Source organism: Poecilia reticulata, linkage group LG16 (genome assembly GCF_000633615.1).
Source record: "Poecilia reticulata strain Guanapo linkage group LG16, Guppy_female_1.0+MT, whole genome shotgun sequence".
Classification (NCBI taxonomy): domain Eukaryota; kingdom Metazoa; phylum Chordata; class Actinopteri; order Cyprinodontiformes; family Poeciliidae; genus Poecilia; species Poecilia reticulata.
Genome location: NC_024346.1, coordinates 789,654 through 803,521, shown reverse-complemented (window position 1 = coordinate 803,521; position 13,868 = coordinate 789,654). Strand labels below are relative to the sequence as shown.

The 13,868-nt window shown below is 53.8% G+C and overlaps 3 protein-coding genes across 6 annotated transcripts in view; all 3 read right to left on the bottom strand.

Annotated features, from left to right (window-relative positions):
- bnipl (BCL2 interacting protein like) overlaps window positions 1–3,668 on the bottom strand; it is a 5,994-nt gene extending 2,326 nt beyond the window's left edge. Inside the window, exons 1-8 of one of the 2 annotated variants that reach the window (XM_008430590.2) lie at window positions 2,799–3,668; window positions 1,338–1,418; window positions 1,172–1,221; window positions 887–1,102; window positions 634–816; window positions 441–543; window positions 224–355; window positions 66–152 (exon numbers count right to left, since the gene is read on the bottom strand). In XM_008430590.2, coding sequence (XP_008428812.1) covers window positions 66–152; window positions 224–355; window positions 441–543; window positions 634–816; window positions 887–1,102; window positions 1,172–1,221; window positions 1,338–1,378 — 812 coding nt within the window. In that variant the 5' untranslated portion in view covers window positions 1,379–1,418; window positions 2,799–3,668. Of the gene's footprint in view, window positions 1–65; window positions 153–223; window positions 356–440; window positions 544–633; window positions 817–886; window positions 1,103–1,171; window positions 1,222–1,337; window positions 1,419–2,585; window positions 2,772–2,798 lie in introns of those variants that run through there. The other variant, XM_008430589.2, reaches the window with a different exon arrangement.
- A 126-nt stretch (window positions 3,669–3,794) lies between these two features.
- prune (prune exopolyphosphatase) lies at window positions 3,795–6,841 on the bottom strand. 2 transcript variants are annotated; one of them, XM_008430592.2, is made up of 9 exons: window positions 6,633–6,841; window positions 5,936–6,242; window positions 5,627–5,829; window positions 5,313–5,497; window positions 4,882–5,040; window positions 4,725–4,816; window positions 4,490–4,648; window positions 4,275–4,365; window positions 3,795–4,203 (listed from the first exon to the last, which is right to left on the bottom strand). In XM_008430592.2, the coding sequence occupies exons 2-9, from the start codon at window positions 6,131–6,133 to the stop codon at window positions 3,995–3,997; spliced, it is 1,296 nt and encodes a 431-aa protein (XP_008428814.1). In that variant the 5' UTR covers window positions 6,134–6,242; window positions 6,633–6,841; the 3' UTR covers window positions 3,795–3,994. The 2 variants fall into 2 exon arrangements, with proteins under 2 accessions (XP_008428814.1, XP_008428815.1); XM_008430593.2 differs by having other exon boundaries at window positions 5,936–6,043; window positions 6,633–6,840.
- A 680-nt stretch (window positions 6,842–7,521) lies between these two features.
- myo1eb (myosin IEb) overlaps window positions 7,522–13,868 on the bottom strand; it is an 11,947-nt gene continuing 5,600 nt past the window's right edge. Inside the window, exons 11-26 of one of the 2 annotated variants that reach the window (XM_008430595.2) lie at window positions 13,372–13,458; window positions 13,214–13,300; window positions 12,966–13,133; window positions 12,718–12,803; window positions 12,396–12,477; window positions 12,115–12,320; window positions 11,899–12,043; window positions 11,690–11,804; window positions 11,450–11,619; window positions 10,971–11,116; window positions 10,745–10,891; window positions 10,516–10,670; window positions 10,363–10,437; window positions 10,086–10,275; window positions 9,828–9,991; window positions 7,522–8,181 (exon numbers count right to left, since the gene is read on the bottom strand). In XM_008430595.2, coding sequence (XP_008428817.1) covers window positions 8,105–8,181; window positions 9,828–9,991; window positions 10,086–10,275; window positions 10,363–10,437; window positions 10,516–10,670; window positions 10,745–10,891; window positions 10,971–11,116; window positions 11,450–11,619; window positions 11,690–11,804; window positions 11,899–12,043; window positions 12,115–12,320; window positions 12,396–12,477; window positions 12,718–12,803; window positions 12,966–13,133; window positions 13,214–13,300; window positions 13,372–13,458 — 2,100 coding nt within the window. In that variant the 3' untranslated portion in view covers window positions 7,522–8,104. The remainder of the gene's footprint in view (window positions 8,182–9,827; window positions 9,992–10,085; window positions 10,276–10,362; window positions 10,438–10,515; window positions 10,671–10,744; window positions 10,892–10,970; window positions 11,117–11,449; window positions 11,620–11,689; window positions 11,805–11,898; window positions 12,044–12,114; window positions 12,321–12,395; window positions 12,478–12,717; window positions 12,804–12,965; window positions 13,134–13,213; window positions 13,301–13,371; window positions 13,459–13,868) is intronic. The other variant, XM_008430594.1, reaches the window with a different exon arrangement.

Genomic DNA, 13,868 nt, shown 5'->3' with positions numbered 1-13,868 from the left:
CCAGTGTGTGTGTGGGACCAGTCTGTGGGACCAATGTGTGTGGGACCAGTGTGTGCGCTGCAGACCTGATGAAGGGCTTGACCAGCGTGATCAGAGCCTTGATGTACCAGGCCGGATGCACCACCAGCAGGCCCTTCAGGTCCTTCCTCAACCTGCACAGAAACACCTGCTGAGCAGCTAGCCCCACCCGCCCGCACTGCCCTGCTACAGGAATCCATCCTACCTCCTGTCGATGGAGGTGTAGCACTGGTGGAGCCACTTGATGGCTGGCAGCTTGTTCCTGGGAGCCATGGCGCACAGGTAGACCAGCAGGTAGTTCTCTGAAACCATCAGGTCCAGCGTTCCCACGATGTACCTGCAGGGGAACGAGAGCCGGGTCACCTGTCCATCCAGGTGGGCTCCTGTCATGCGCTGCTCCGTGACTCCACACCCAAACATACCTGAACAGGTTCTCCATGACATACTCATAGTCCTCCACCGTGTTCTCCGGCAGGTAACAGGAAGTAAACAGAATTATGGCGTTCATCCCGTCTCCATAGTAACCTGCCAATGACAGGTAATTTCCCTTATTGTCGCCTTGAACACAGAAATTGATCTGATGCTTCAGGCTTGTACAGGTGTGTGACCTCTGACCTCCATGTGACAGGACCTGCAGGTATGGCTCCAGGACGCTCATGTTGACCTGGTACTCTTGTCCAGATATGGAGAACCGCCTCCACCGGCGGCCATGTTGGTCCACCTGGTCCAGGTCCATCAGACCCTCGCTGGGCTCCGCCACGCCCACGAACCGCCCCCGCCCCATCTCTGGCAGGTCGTCTGTCAGGAACAGGTCAGAGGTCAGCATCTGAGCAGCGGCTCCTTTAGCTCCGCCTCCCCGCCGCCTCACCTTCCCACTCCAGGTCGTGCACGCCGTCCGGCAGCGTCCCCGACTCGCTGCCGGACGGCGTCTCCAGCGCCTCCAGGTTGATGTCCAGCGACGGCGAGTCGTCCGGCGTCCCGGACAGCGCCGCCGCCGAAAAGCTGTCGCTGTTTGGGTCGCTGAGGGCCGGCGCCGTCAGCCGCTTCCTGGCTCCGCTCGACGGGGCCAGTCTGATGGGCGGGGCTAAAGAGAGGTTGGGATTGGGTTTGTTTAGGTTCGGTTCAATGGATTGGACCGGAACCAGAGACTCACCTGAGTCTGCAGCGCCTCCTGCTGGACCCTCAGTATCCTCCGGGAGCGGCCTGAAGACCGGGACAGAACAGAACAGCAGCAGAACCCGGGTCAGTAAGACCAGTGAAGGTTCTGGAGGGTTTGATGTGATAACGCCGGTTCTGGTTCTGCTGGAGGCGGGGCTTACCTGGGGAAGCCGTCGTCCAGCCACTCCTCCCTCAGCTCCATGTCCTGGATGCTGCCGKGCCGCGGGGTTTCCTCAGCCGCCCTGCAGGGGCYGAACACACACAGCGCGCAGCTGATGATGTCACAGAGAAAGCTCTCTGATTGGTCCATTTCCTAAGAAACAATCCAGTCTGATTGGATAACTGGGTCAACATGTTCAGAACCAGGCAGGTTCTACTGGTCCAGTAAATCCAGAACCAGAACCACAGAAAATAAAAGGCATGAAACCAGGAAGGAAGCAACATCTGAGTAACTGGACCTAAGCCGACCGGGCCGGACAGGACCGACCCAGTAACCCAGCTCACTGACCGACCTGACCTGGTCCAGCTGTCCCTCCATCTGTCCATCAAGGACATTTATCCCCAGAGGAACTGGTGTCCCCACATGAGGTCCACTGGACCACCAGTACCAGGACTCACTCCTGACCTGATGGTTCTGTGGAACCGGCCCAGTCCGGTTCTCCAGGCGAGAAGCTTTTCTGGCTCAGGTGAAACGTCACCCAGCAGGAACCGGCCCGACCGCTCGCACTGACACACCTGAGCAGGTGAGGAGGGCGGGGCCTATTGTTCCTGTGACGCCCAGCCAGGTGAGAGCTTCATGCTGCCTTCAGGGACGGCTGGGAAAAACCCACAGGTGTTAAGGGGGCGGGGCTTAACACCTGAGACAGCCAAAACAATGGAAACGAGTCAGTCAGAGGACAGGTGGACCTGGACTAGGTGCACCTGTCCTCATGTCCAGGTGTCCAGAGGACGAGTCGTCCTCAGGTGTGAGGGGAAACTGCTCTGGACCGTCAGGGACTTGTGGAGGATTTCACTGGACTGGAAAGGTTCTGCAGGTTCTGGAGGTTCTAGAGTCGAGGAAACAGTGACCCGACGCCTCTCTGACCCGATTCCCGGTTACCGGGTCAGAACCACAGTTCTGCTCGCGGTGTAAACCGGACCTGAACCAACCAGGAGCCGACTCCAAACAGTGACATCATCTACACCGACCCGGTCCTTCTGCTGACGACCAGAACCGGATCTCTCCTCAGCCCGGTCCTGCCTCTGAAGCAGAACCGGATCAGAACCGAGGCAGTAAAGCCTTTGCTGACAGACGGGAAGAACCGGCGCCGGACAGAAACACGACTTCCTCTGTGAGCAGGAACAGGAAGCAAACACACACACACACACACACCGAGGTTCTGCTGCGGTCCGGTCAGAACCGGGCTCACCTGTCCTCGGTGGTCCCGTCCATCTGCCTGGCGGGGGAGCTCATGATGTCACAGTGATGTCACGGCGTGTTCTGCTCTGCATGTATGACCGGCTGCCGGTGTGTGTGTGTGTGTGTGTGTGTGTTCCTCCTTCTCTCTCTCTCCTGTCTGACTCGCCCAGCAGGTCCGACTGCATCGCAGGGCAGAGCCGCTCTTTGATTGGTCCAGGCTCACCTGGTCGGTGCAGACAGGTGAGGTGGGGCGTCAGCTGGAGCTTCATTAACCAATCAGCAGGAGGCGCAGCAGGAGGAGCTGCAGGGTCCTAAAGCCTGCTGGCACCGGTTCCGTTCTCCAGCTGGGTCCGGAAACTTCCTGTTCAGATGTTCTGAACTTCCTGTTCAGATGTTCTGGTTCTGGTTGGATTCCAGACCCAGAACGTCCGGTCCAGAACATCAAGAGCAATGACCAGACAGAACCAGCACATGTTCTGGTCCGAAGGTTCTGGTTTCTGCTGCAGCTCAACCGGATCCTGGGCAGAACATTCTGCTGCAGTCCTGGTTGGTTCTGGTTCTGAAGCAGAGCTTTCACCTGATTGGTTCTTATCGGGTCAGGTGGTTCTGGGGCTCARAGGTCAGCAGGTCGAGCTGCTGCAGATGGAAACAAATTCACTGGGAGAGAGGCCATTTCATAACTTCCTCTTTGTGTTTCACAATAAAAGCCTCCTCCCTGCCTCATTGTGAAACGTTCTGCGGTTCTGGACAGGAACAGGAAGTAGCTCTCACTGAGACACAACGTTCCTCCGCAGAACCCAGAAAGACCCGGTTCTGACTGGTGAACCGGCTCGTCTATTGAAACCAAACCGGCCAATCAGAGTGCAGATCTGGAGCTGCAGAGAAACTGATCCAATAAAAAGACGTTTCTCTGAGATGAGCCAAAACCAGAACCAAGGTTCTTCTCAGGTCAGAGGTCAAACAGAACCACCCACATACTGGCAGGCATTTATTGTGAAGGAACTGAATTCAGACTTTTATTGTGGCAGGTTTTCTTAGCCCTCGTTTAGAAATGGGGTCCAACTGACCCCTGACCCCTGATCATTTGCCTCAGTCGTCGCAGCACAGGGTTAAGGGCCAACCTGGCATGCTTTTATTGTTGTGACCAGAGTTGAACTTCCAGTCGTATTTGAATGAAACTTCCTGAAAAATAAACGTTTTAAAAACAAAAAATAAAGGCTTTTATTTTGAAGTTTCTTTAATTSCTGAAATAATGGCTTTTATTCTGGAGGTTTGGGATAGAACGTCTCTCCGCTGCTCTTTGGCYGATMCCGTAGGTTCTGTTGGACCCGCCAGATTGATGAGAGATTAAAAAGGTTCTTGTGTTCTGATGCTGCATCTCCATTTTCCAGAGATGTTGCCGTGGTAACRGAGCTGAGGTCAGAGGTCATCGAACTTGCTCCGCAGCTCCTCGACGGTGATGCGCGGCAGGCCGCCGTCCAGAGGGCAGCCGTCCACCAGGCTGTTCGTGGGCGTGGGCGGCACCGCCGGCTCCTCCTCCGCGTCTCCTAGGCAACCGGCGCCATCGCACTCCCTCAGGAAGTCCTGGACCAGGGGGAGGAGCTTCTTCCTGGACGCCACCGCGTTACCTGGCAACCATACACAGATGTTACGCACCTCAAGCCCCGCCCCCGCCCGGGGAGCCAGGTGAAGGCCTCACCTTGGTGGAACGCTGAGATCAGAGGGTGGAGGCAGGGGGCGGGGCTGAGGCCCAGGGCGGGGCTCTGGGCCCGCTGCAGGTAGCTGCTCACCTGGAGGAGAGGCTCCAGGTTGGTATGGCAGCCACAACTMGCAGAGACTACAACAGTACTGATGGAGAACTACAACTACCAGGTTCCCATAGTGATACCACCACATCAGTGGTACCTGACCTACCTGCTCCCTGCAGGTGCTGCTGTGGCTGAACACAGCAAGCTCTCTGATTGGCTCCTCTCTGTCAGTGAAGGAGATCGTCATCATAAGCAGCAAATCAAATCCAGACTTGTGACAGAAAGCTGAAAGCTCCTCCTCCAACTCGGCCGTCTGCAGCAGCTCCTGGAACACAAGGGACCCCTGCTGGCTACACACGGTACTGCTGCTGTGTACTGCAGGTGTGTCGTTCAGGTGTTACCTCCAGAGGGAGGTAGATGACAGGAATGGCGATGTTGAGACTTCCTGAAACGGCTTTCATGTCTTTTAACAGCATCTGCTCCATGTTCAGACCTGCAGACAGAACGCCGCTCTGAGTTCTAGCAGGCGCTGCAGTACCAGCCAACGCCGAGGCTCACCTGAGACGTCCAGCTTGGCCTTCTGCAGCTCCTGGAACAGAGCGCCCCTTGGTGGCAGAGAGGGGAACCGCGCCTCCAGCTCAGCAACGTAGCAGCTGTCTTTAGGAGTCACTTTACCTGCAGCGGCAGCCATATTGACGCAGTCCAGCACCACTGTGGCTGCTCACACACACACACACACACACACACACACACACACACAGTTCAGAACAGGTGCTAATCAGATAGAACCTCAGAATCTAGTCAGGCAGTTGTATCCAGGTGTGTGTGTGTGTGTGTGTGTATCCAGGTGTGTGTGTGTGTGTGTATCCAGGTGTGTGTGTGTGTGTGTGTATCCAGGTGTGTGTGTCCAGGTGTGTGTGTCCAGGTGTGTGTGCATCCAGGTGTGTGTGTGTGTGTGTATCCAGGTGTGTGTGTATCCATTTGTGTACCGTAGAGTAGGAGGGCGATTTGCTGGTCCAGGATCTGTGGAGCTTCCTTGATGATGCGTTCGGTTACCAAGGTAGCACAGGATCCCACCATCTCCACAGTAACAGGGCAGGTAGGGGAGGGTTTCCTCTCAGCCTGATGGTGGTCAAGCACCTCCACTACTGCCCCCTCCAGGTCAGCATCTGAACTGCAGGACAGAGAGGGTCAGAACAGCTGTGGAGGTGAGGCGTTCAGGGCCCTGCAGCTGCAGCACCTGCCGGGGTCATGATGAGTTCGTGGTCTCCAGGCAGAACCAGTCGACCCTTCTGCTGCTCACCTGGGCAGGACGTTGTGGTCCACCAGGCTGAGCCGCAGGCGGCCGGCGCGCCGCAGCGCCCGCAGATCCAGCTGGTCCCGGAACAGCAGCAGGTGTTGCGGCAGAGCAGCGCGGCGCAGCAGGAACACGATGTCGGACCGCAGCGCCAGGTCCGACTGCCGGATGTTCATCAGGGGCAGAACCAGCGAGTCGCCGCCTGCAGTCTGACACACACACACACACACACACACACACACACACACACACACACACACACACAGCGTGACCTCGGCTCACTGAGGCCTGGCAGCTGATTGGGCGACTCCTCACCTTGAACAGGAAGTAGGCAAAGGCCATGGCCGACACCATGGAGTCCACATCACAGGCTTCGTTCCCCAGAACCACGTGGACATCTGGACCGGCCCGGTCCAGGTTCTCCTGCAGAACCGAGACGCAGCAGTCAGAACCAGGACCAGGCCGGAATCTGGTTCTGGTCTGGATGTGATCTCTGGGTTTTAGAAACTTCATGCTGTCTGAAGGTTCCGTTGAAGTGATTTCTTGGTTCTCCAGGTGTGGCTGACCGGACCGATCAGGTGATTGGTTGCATTTATTGGTGACTTATCAAAGGGACAGTTATCTTAGAGCAAACCACAGAAGAAGAATGAAACACTGAACTTACATAAGTAAAAAACAAAACAGAATCAAATGTTAAGACAAAATCTATCAAGATAAATAAAAACTGTAGTTTGACTTTATAACGTTTCTATGAAGTAAAATACTGCAAATMAACTTGTATTAATGTTATTTTTATGCGATACTCTGAATCCTGATGCAGCTCCAGGAAAACGTTCTGGTTTAAACCATGACCGGGACTTTTATTTTGAAAGTGACCTGTGTAGGCGGAAGTGACCCCGGCGTATCTGTTTATTTCAATAAATCAAACAAAAGCAGCCGCTGCGACCCGCTCCGGCTGCCGGTCCTGTTCAGCCAACCCCGAGCGGGACCGGGTCGGTCCCGGTTCCGGTACCTGCAGGGTCCGCCGGCAGCTCCGCAGAAACTCCTCCATCTGCAGCAGTTAGCCGTTAGCTTCCACACGACACCGCCCCGGTTCTGCTGAAGCGACCGAACCGAACCGAGCCGTTGACCTGGCGGCGGGTCCGAACCTCAGCGGGTAAACGGTTCGCTTCAGGAGGCGGCCGTTAGCACAGAACAGGGTGAAAGGTCAGGGCGGCTTCACTGACTCGCTCCAGGCTCGGAAAACAGAAACACTCAATCTGGAGAACTACTGGACCGACCCAGAACCCCTAGCTGCTCAGAACAGGAAGTCACCTCGCATTAATATTTGTCAGATAAAACATGTTCGAAACAAAGTGGTCAGAACCAGAACACAAAAGGTCAGAGGTCAGAACCATAAACATTAGATTCCTCCAGAGCCCAGGGATGAACACAACATTCATCACTGAAGTTTTCCCTCCGACAGACAAACCATAACTTTTCAAATAAGAATCTCCGTCCACTGAGAATTTACAAAGAYTGCATATTTTAAACCAAAGAACATTATAGAATCTCCTGTAAAACTACCAACACCTGAAAACAGCAGAAACCTGCACTTCCCCCTGAAAACCTCCAGCAGCAGGAGTCATGGAGACGAGGCTTTCTGGAGGGACTGACTCCTAAAACTCTAAGCAAATGTTTAGAAAATACTTTTTAAATAGTTTTTAGACTTGATTATATGTTCAAATATTAGATAAAATTTATAGCATTTAAATAAGAAAATTTGGTTCCAAATTATATTCATGGTTCAATCAGCATAAGAGGAAATATCCTCTTATGTAGGATATTTCTATTGAAACTTAATACTCTAAGCTGAATTAAAATAAATTCTGTTTATATAGAAACAAATGAAAACAAGTCGATAGAATTTTATCAGATTTCTTTTTATTTGTTGGTCAGAAAAACCCACTCTACTCTAAAATCTGTTTGAGTTTCAAAGGATTAATTTACAACATRTGAGCTAATATGAAATATTCAGACAGTGTATAAAAGTCACGGACTGATCAGAGGTCTATTTTCCAGCAGCACGTGAAGGCAGCGCTCTTTCCAGCAGGAACTCTGGGTAATGTAGTGCCAACTCCGCCCGCATTAATGGCTGAAATCAGACCGAAACTGAAGGATGAAACAGAGGAGACTATAAATCTGATCGTTAAACATGTTTCTAAATGGATGCTGGATCAGCCGGACCGGAACCAGAACTTAGTTCAGTTAAATTCATGATTTAATCAGACCGAAAAACTGATGAGGATAAAACCCTTTGTGGCCTGAAGGAGGCGCTAGCTACTAATACTGATGTCAATATTGATGGAACGACTCCTTCACAGAACCGCTCCRTCAAGACCAGSAGCCCTTCAGAACCGACCCAGACCGACGAAACAGACCAAAACATCGGGTGTTTGACTCCACGTGTCTCCTGATGGCTGACCTCTGACCCCGGCCCCAGGTCTAGATCTTCTCCACATAGTTTCCGGGGAACATCCCCTCTTTGCCCCGCAGCCGGCCGAACCACCAACCCGACGGATCTACGAGACAGGAACCAGAGGAATGGGTCGGAACCACAGTTTCATATTTATTGCATAAAGTCAGAAGCTCAGCTGTTTGTTTTCTTGTTCGGCTCCAAACTTGACAGAGAAAATCTGTAAACTGAAGTTTTCAACTGGATTCAGTCTGATTTCCACCCCGTGAACCCAGTTATGTTCCAAAAATATTATACATACACAGCAAATATTTAATAAAATTCAACACAAATAAATTGCCATGTTTATTAAAACTTTATTTTTGTAGTCAAAACATTTTGCTTCTCTTTTTTTTTCTTTCATTTTTACAACAATAAACGTGGATTTTTTTTACCCGACTTGATTTCAGTAACAACATTAACCTGTTTGGAAATGTTCTTCAAATATTTCCACATTAATATCACAAACACTTTGATTTTAGTGTAAAAACATGAAAAGTATCATGAAATCCTGGCGGGTCTGAAAAGATGTCCAGTAATATGATTTAAATGTAAGAATTGATAAGTTAGTGTGTGGACGGGTTTTATCACTACATTCTGGCACAACCGGCCCTTTAAGAGCCTTCAGGCTCTGGATTTGGTCCAAAACGGAAATCAGTTCGACACCCTGACCGACTGATTCCACCTCAATGAGCCGCCATCCTGACCAGGTCTCTCTGGTCAGGAAGGCGTACCTGCAGACCGCCGGACCTGTTGGTGTCCGACCCAGCAGCCGGTTCTGGTTGTGTGGGGCTTGAAGCAGCAGAGGCTACCTGGCAGCTCGCCAGAACTATCAGAACCACAGAGTCGGTACCATCGGGTCCATGAACAGCTTTATGTAGAATCTACAGAACCACAGCGACTGGCTGTAGTTCACCCTGAGGCCTGTGGGGGCGCTAGAGGCAGCAATGACTTAATTACAACTCATAGCTACAAGTTACTGTTCACCTTATTCCTGGGAGGTTACCATGGAAACGACTACCATGGAAACTGCTCTGGATAATCTGCGGTTTTTATTCATTGTCAACATTAATCTCTGTTTCCGGTTATTGTGGAGAGAAAGTCCAGCTGCTAGTGGCTCCACTTTAAACCCTTTAGCCTCCTGCTAGCTTTAGCCTCCTGCTAGCTTTAGCCTCCTGCTAGCTTTAGCCTCCTGCTAGCTTTAGCCTCCTGCTAGCTTTAGCCTCCTGCTGTTCACTTCACCTGCACTGAAACCCAAACCCAGACTCAGTGAGGTGGGATTCTAAGGCTTTGACTAGGCTCTGCCTTAAGCTCAACAAACTTGTGTCCCACCTCTGAGTAAAATGCAGCCAACCTCATTACTATGAAGATACTGAAGAGCTTCATGGCTTTTCTGATGACTCGACGCTTCGCCGTCTGAAGAAATGACGCTAATGATGCTAGCGTAGGAGCCACTTCTTCAAGTCATCCTCCCTGTAGTTAGCAGCTGATGTTCCGGCGTACAACAAAGCCTCAGACGAAAGATGTTAGCTGCTAGCCGTTAGCGAGKTGCTAGCATGCAAACAAATGGTTTGCAGTTGAAGTCATACCCGTAGTTCAAGCACAGCRTTGTGGGGGCTAGAAACAACAGGACCTGATCATAGGTAACCATGTAAACCCGGCCCGGACCCGGTACCAGCGGTTCCACTGGACCTAGCCCGGTTGCAGCCGTACCTTCAGTGAGGATCTCGATGACGTCGTCGGAGTTGAAGCTCAGCTCGTCGGTGTCCTGGGCGTCGTAGGCGTACAGAGCTTTGCATTGGGGGGACCGAGGTTTGGGTTTAGGCCGACCCGCTCCCGGAGCCGGCTTCACCTCCTTGGAGAGGCGCCTGTGGAACCTGCAGGCCAGGAGTACCGACACATGTCACCACTGGGGGCAGCAGAGCAGCTACCTGGAGGTGACCTTTGACCGCTGAGGGTTCTGGACCTCACCCCGCCGCTCCCTGGTCAGGGACGTTCATGAAGCCCATGTCCTGGTTCTGGGGCGGCTGGTTGCTGGGCCGGCGCTGGTTCTGGAGGCGGGGCAAGGTGGGTTGATCCATGCTGGACTGCTGCCTTAGGGTGGACCCTCTGGAGGGGGCGGGGCCTCCTCTGGAAGCCCCGCCCCCTCTGCTGCGAGGCGCTGCAGCAGAAAATAGAAGAAGTGATGAACCAAAAACCATCAGAGAGATTCGGAGAGGTTCTGGTCCGGAGAGAGACCAGCTGGTACCTGAGTGGTTCTGGTATGTGGGCGGAGCCTGGCTGCCCATGTAGCGGCTCTTGCGGTTATCCTTCCGGGTCGGTCCTGCAGGTCAGACACAGGAAGTGATCGGGAGGAGACACGAAGGGTCTGTCATGTGGGATGAACTGGGTCAGAACTTACTGGAGTTCTTTGGGAGGCCCGGCCCGATGGAGACGTGCAGAACCTTACCACTGGGCTTCAGAACCACCTCATCTCCCTGGCCCGCCTGGAACTGGATCTGCCTGGACCCGGACGAGCTGAACAGATGGCGGCCCTTCTTCACCTTGAACTCCAGGCTGGATGAGAGGTTCAGTTCTGAACAAGTTCCGTTTGGGTTCTACTCAGGTTCAGGTGGGGTTCTGGTACTCACAGGTTGTTGAACTTCAGCGCCAGCTTGCGATCCGTGTTCTCCTGGTACCGCTTCACCAGCAGACTGAGGAACTCGGTCTTGAAGACGCTCTGCAGGACGCTGTCGTACTCGTCTTCATGGACAATGAAGAAGTCGTCCTGCAGAGTGCTGCCGGACAGACGGGCGGGCCAGAGCCATCAGAACCACGCTGGGCCCGGTGGCTCCCCCTCTGGTTCTGGTCACTTACCTGAGAGAGACTGACTGGATCCGGTTGAGCTGGATCTTCCTCTTCAGAACCTCTTGGATCTGACCCTTATCTGGACCTTGCTTCACTTTCTCTCGGCCAACCAGATACAGGAACTTTGGGGTCAGGATGAGGTCACGCTTCGTCGTCTGCAAAACAGCAGCGACAAAAACGGGTCGGAGAACATCCGGTTTCCAACAGCAGAACCTGGACAGAACCAGCACATCTGGACCACACAAGTCACACAAGAGGAGAACAAGAACGGACCCAACAGCAGTAATCAGGTCAAAGGTCATCTCTAAAGTCCATCACTCAACAGAGGGAACATTATTCCAGCAGATGACGCCCCGCAGGACACGACGCCCCGCAGGACACGACGCCCCGCAGGACACGACGCCCCGCAGGACATGACGCCCCGCAGGACATGACGCCCCGCAGGACATGACAGGAGATGAAGAACCTTCAGTTTTTGCTGTTGGTACCTTGAACCGTCGGTCGAACTTGACGACCACGTCAGCGAAGTCGATTCTCTCTCGGCGGCCCACAAACTGCCGGATCTCAGGGTGGTTGTCGGTTCCGATGTAGTCGCCCACAAAGTTCCTGTTGATGCTGTTCTTGCGGCGTTCCTTCTTGTTCAGCAGAATGTCTGAGGCTGGAAAAGAAGGATCTGTGAGGACCGAAGCCGGACCAGGACTCCCCTGTCTGACCTTCTGAACTCTGACCTTCCTCCCTCATCCTGACGTATTTGCGGACGGCGATGTGTTTGCGCCAGGCCTTCTGAATGACGCGGGCATAGCCGTTGAATTTCCTCTCGCGCATCTCCTCCAGCAGGAAGAGCTGCACAGACAGAGCAGAACCTTTTCGTTCTGCTGCAGAACCAGAACCAGAACCTCCCCAGGAACCGTTCCATGGACCTCCTGGGGTCTCTTACCGACTCCGGAGCTTTGATGAAGACCTTGGCTGTCCCCAGCTGGAACTGGTCCTGGTCCATGTTGACGGAGCGCAGCAGGTGCAGGACGCCCTGGCGCTGCTCGCCCCGCCACTCGGGCCAGGTCTCTCTGGTCAGGATGGCGTACCTGCAGACCGCCAGACCCGTTAGTGTCCGAGCCAGCGGCCGGTTCTGGTTGCGTGGGGCTTGAAGCAGAACCTGTGCAGGAACTTGTTGAAGACGCGGCGGTAAGCATATCCGGCCCGGCGGACCCGGATGTTCTCCCGCAGGCCCAGGTACTCCACCTGGTGCCGCACCCGGGTCTCCTCCCAGTCTCTGGGCCGCTTGGTCTCATTGGGTTTGATGCACCGGATGTAATGGGGCGTGCACTTCATCAGGGTCTGGACCAGACTGTTGGCCTGTTTCTGGAGGAGCGGAGGTCAAAGGTCAAGGTCCGGTCTGGTGTCTGGTCATCAGAACCTGCTCAGGTCCCAACTCACCTTGATCTTGCTGCTGGCCGTGGTCGGCCGGCCTCGTTTTTCCGCCTCCAGGTTCTCCGGGAACAGCGCTCTGATGAACGGACTGACCATGAACACATCACAGATTAAACTACCTCTTATTCTGAAGGGTCACAGCTTCCTGCACCACAGGTTAAAGTGACACTGACCAAGTTAGAGGACAGGAAGTTGATTTAAACATTAAAGGGTCAACAGCTGACAGAAGGTCAGATCTATTCAAACCCGGCAGGACAGAACCAAGACCTGCAGTTACAGCAGCTGTCCACCTGGAGGCGCTGTGGTCAGAAAGACGAGCTGAACTCACAACTCGCTGCTCTGCATCAACTCGATGATGTCACTGAAGAGGACGTCCCGGTTCCGCTCACAGAACCCGCCGACGTCATACGACACCTGAGAGAGAGAGGGATGGGTGAGCAACAGGTGAGGTCAGGTGAGGTCAGGTGGGGTCAGGTGAGGTCAGGTGAGGTCAGGTGAGGTCAGGTCAGGTGAGGCCAGGTGGGGTCAGGTGGGGTCAGGTGAGGTCAGGTGAGGTCAGGTGGGGTCAGGTCAGACCTTGCCAGCGTAGTGGTGGATGATGAAGCCGCGGTTCCAGCTGCTGAAATGCTCGTGCGTCCCGATTTGTCCCTGCAGCTTCTGCAGCAGCGTCTGGTCCGCCCCCTCTCCCTTGGCGTGCATCGTGGCGCAGACATCGTCCAGGACGCTCATCACCCCAGGAGGATTCTGGGAAATGACCAGACGGACGGAGGGAGTGACGCGTGGGAAGCTCCGCCCCCCGCCGGCCCGCGGGTCGGTCCACTCACCAGTTTGGACTCGATGAGGTCACAGACCACCTTGTTGTTGAAATACTCGATGGGGGTCCAACGGATGCCCTCCTGGACGTACTCCTCCTGCAGAACCAGAACCAGAACCGGGATCAGAACCAGAATCGGGCCCGGTTGTGCCCGGCTCTCCGGCTCACCTGCTCGGCCTTCAGCGTCAGCTCGATGAAGATCTGCTGCAGCTTCTCGTTCACAAAGTTGATGCAGAATTGCTCAAAACCGTTTTTCTGAAAGCAGAAGAAGAAGCAGCGCCTGGTTGAGCTGCTGATTTTCCAATAGAGGGAAAAGTTCTGTTACAGGATGAGCGTCGCAACCGCCGCTCCAAGAAAGTCTGACCGATGGCTGGTTCCTTCCCTACGGGAGCGACGGACAGCACAGCGCTGAGCTGCTGCTGCCATTCAGAATATTGTTCAACCGCTCAGCGTCACTCCGTCTGCTGGGAACATGATCCCAACACATTCCTGGCACTAGCGTTAGTTAGCGTTAGTTAGCATTAGTTAGCGTTAGCTAGCGTTAGCTAGCGTTAGTTAGCGTTAGTTAGCATTAGTTAGCGTTAGCTAGCGTTAGCTAGCGTTAGTTAGCGTTAGTTAGTGTTAGTTAGTGTTAGTTAGCGTTAGCTAGCGTTAGCTAGCGTTAG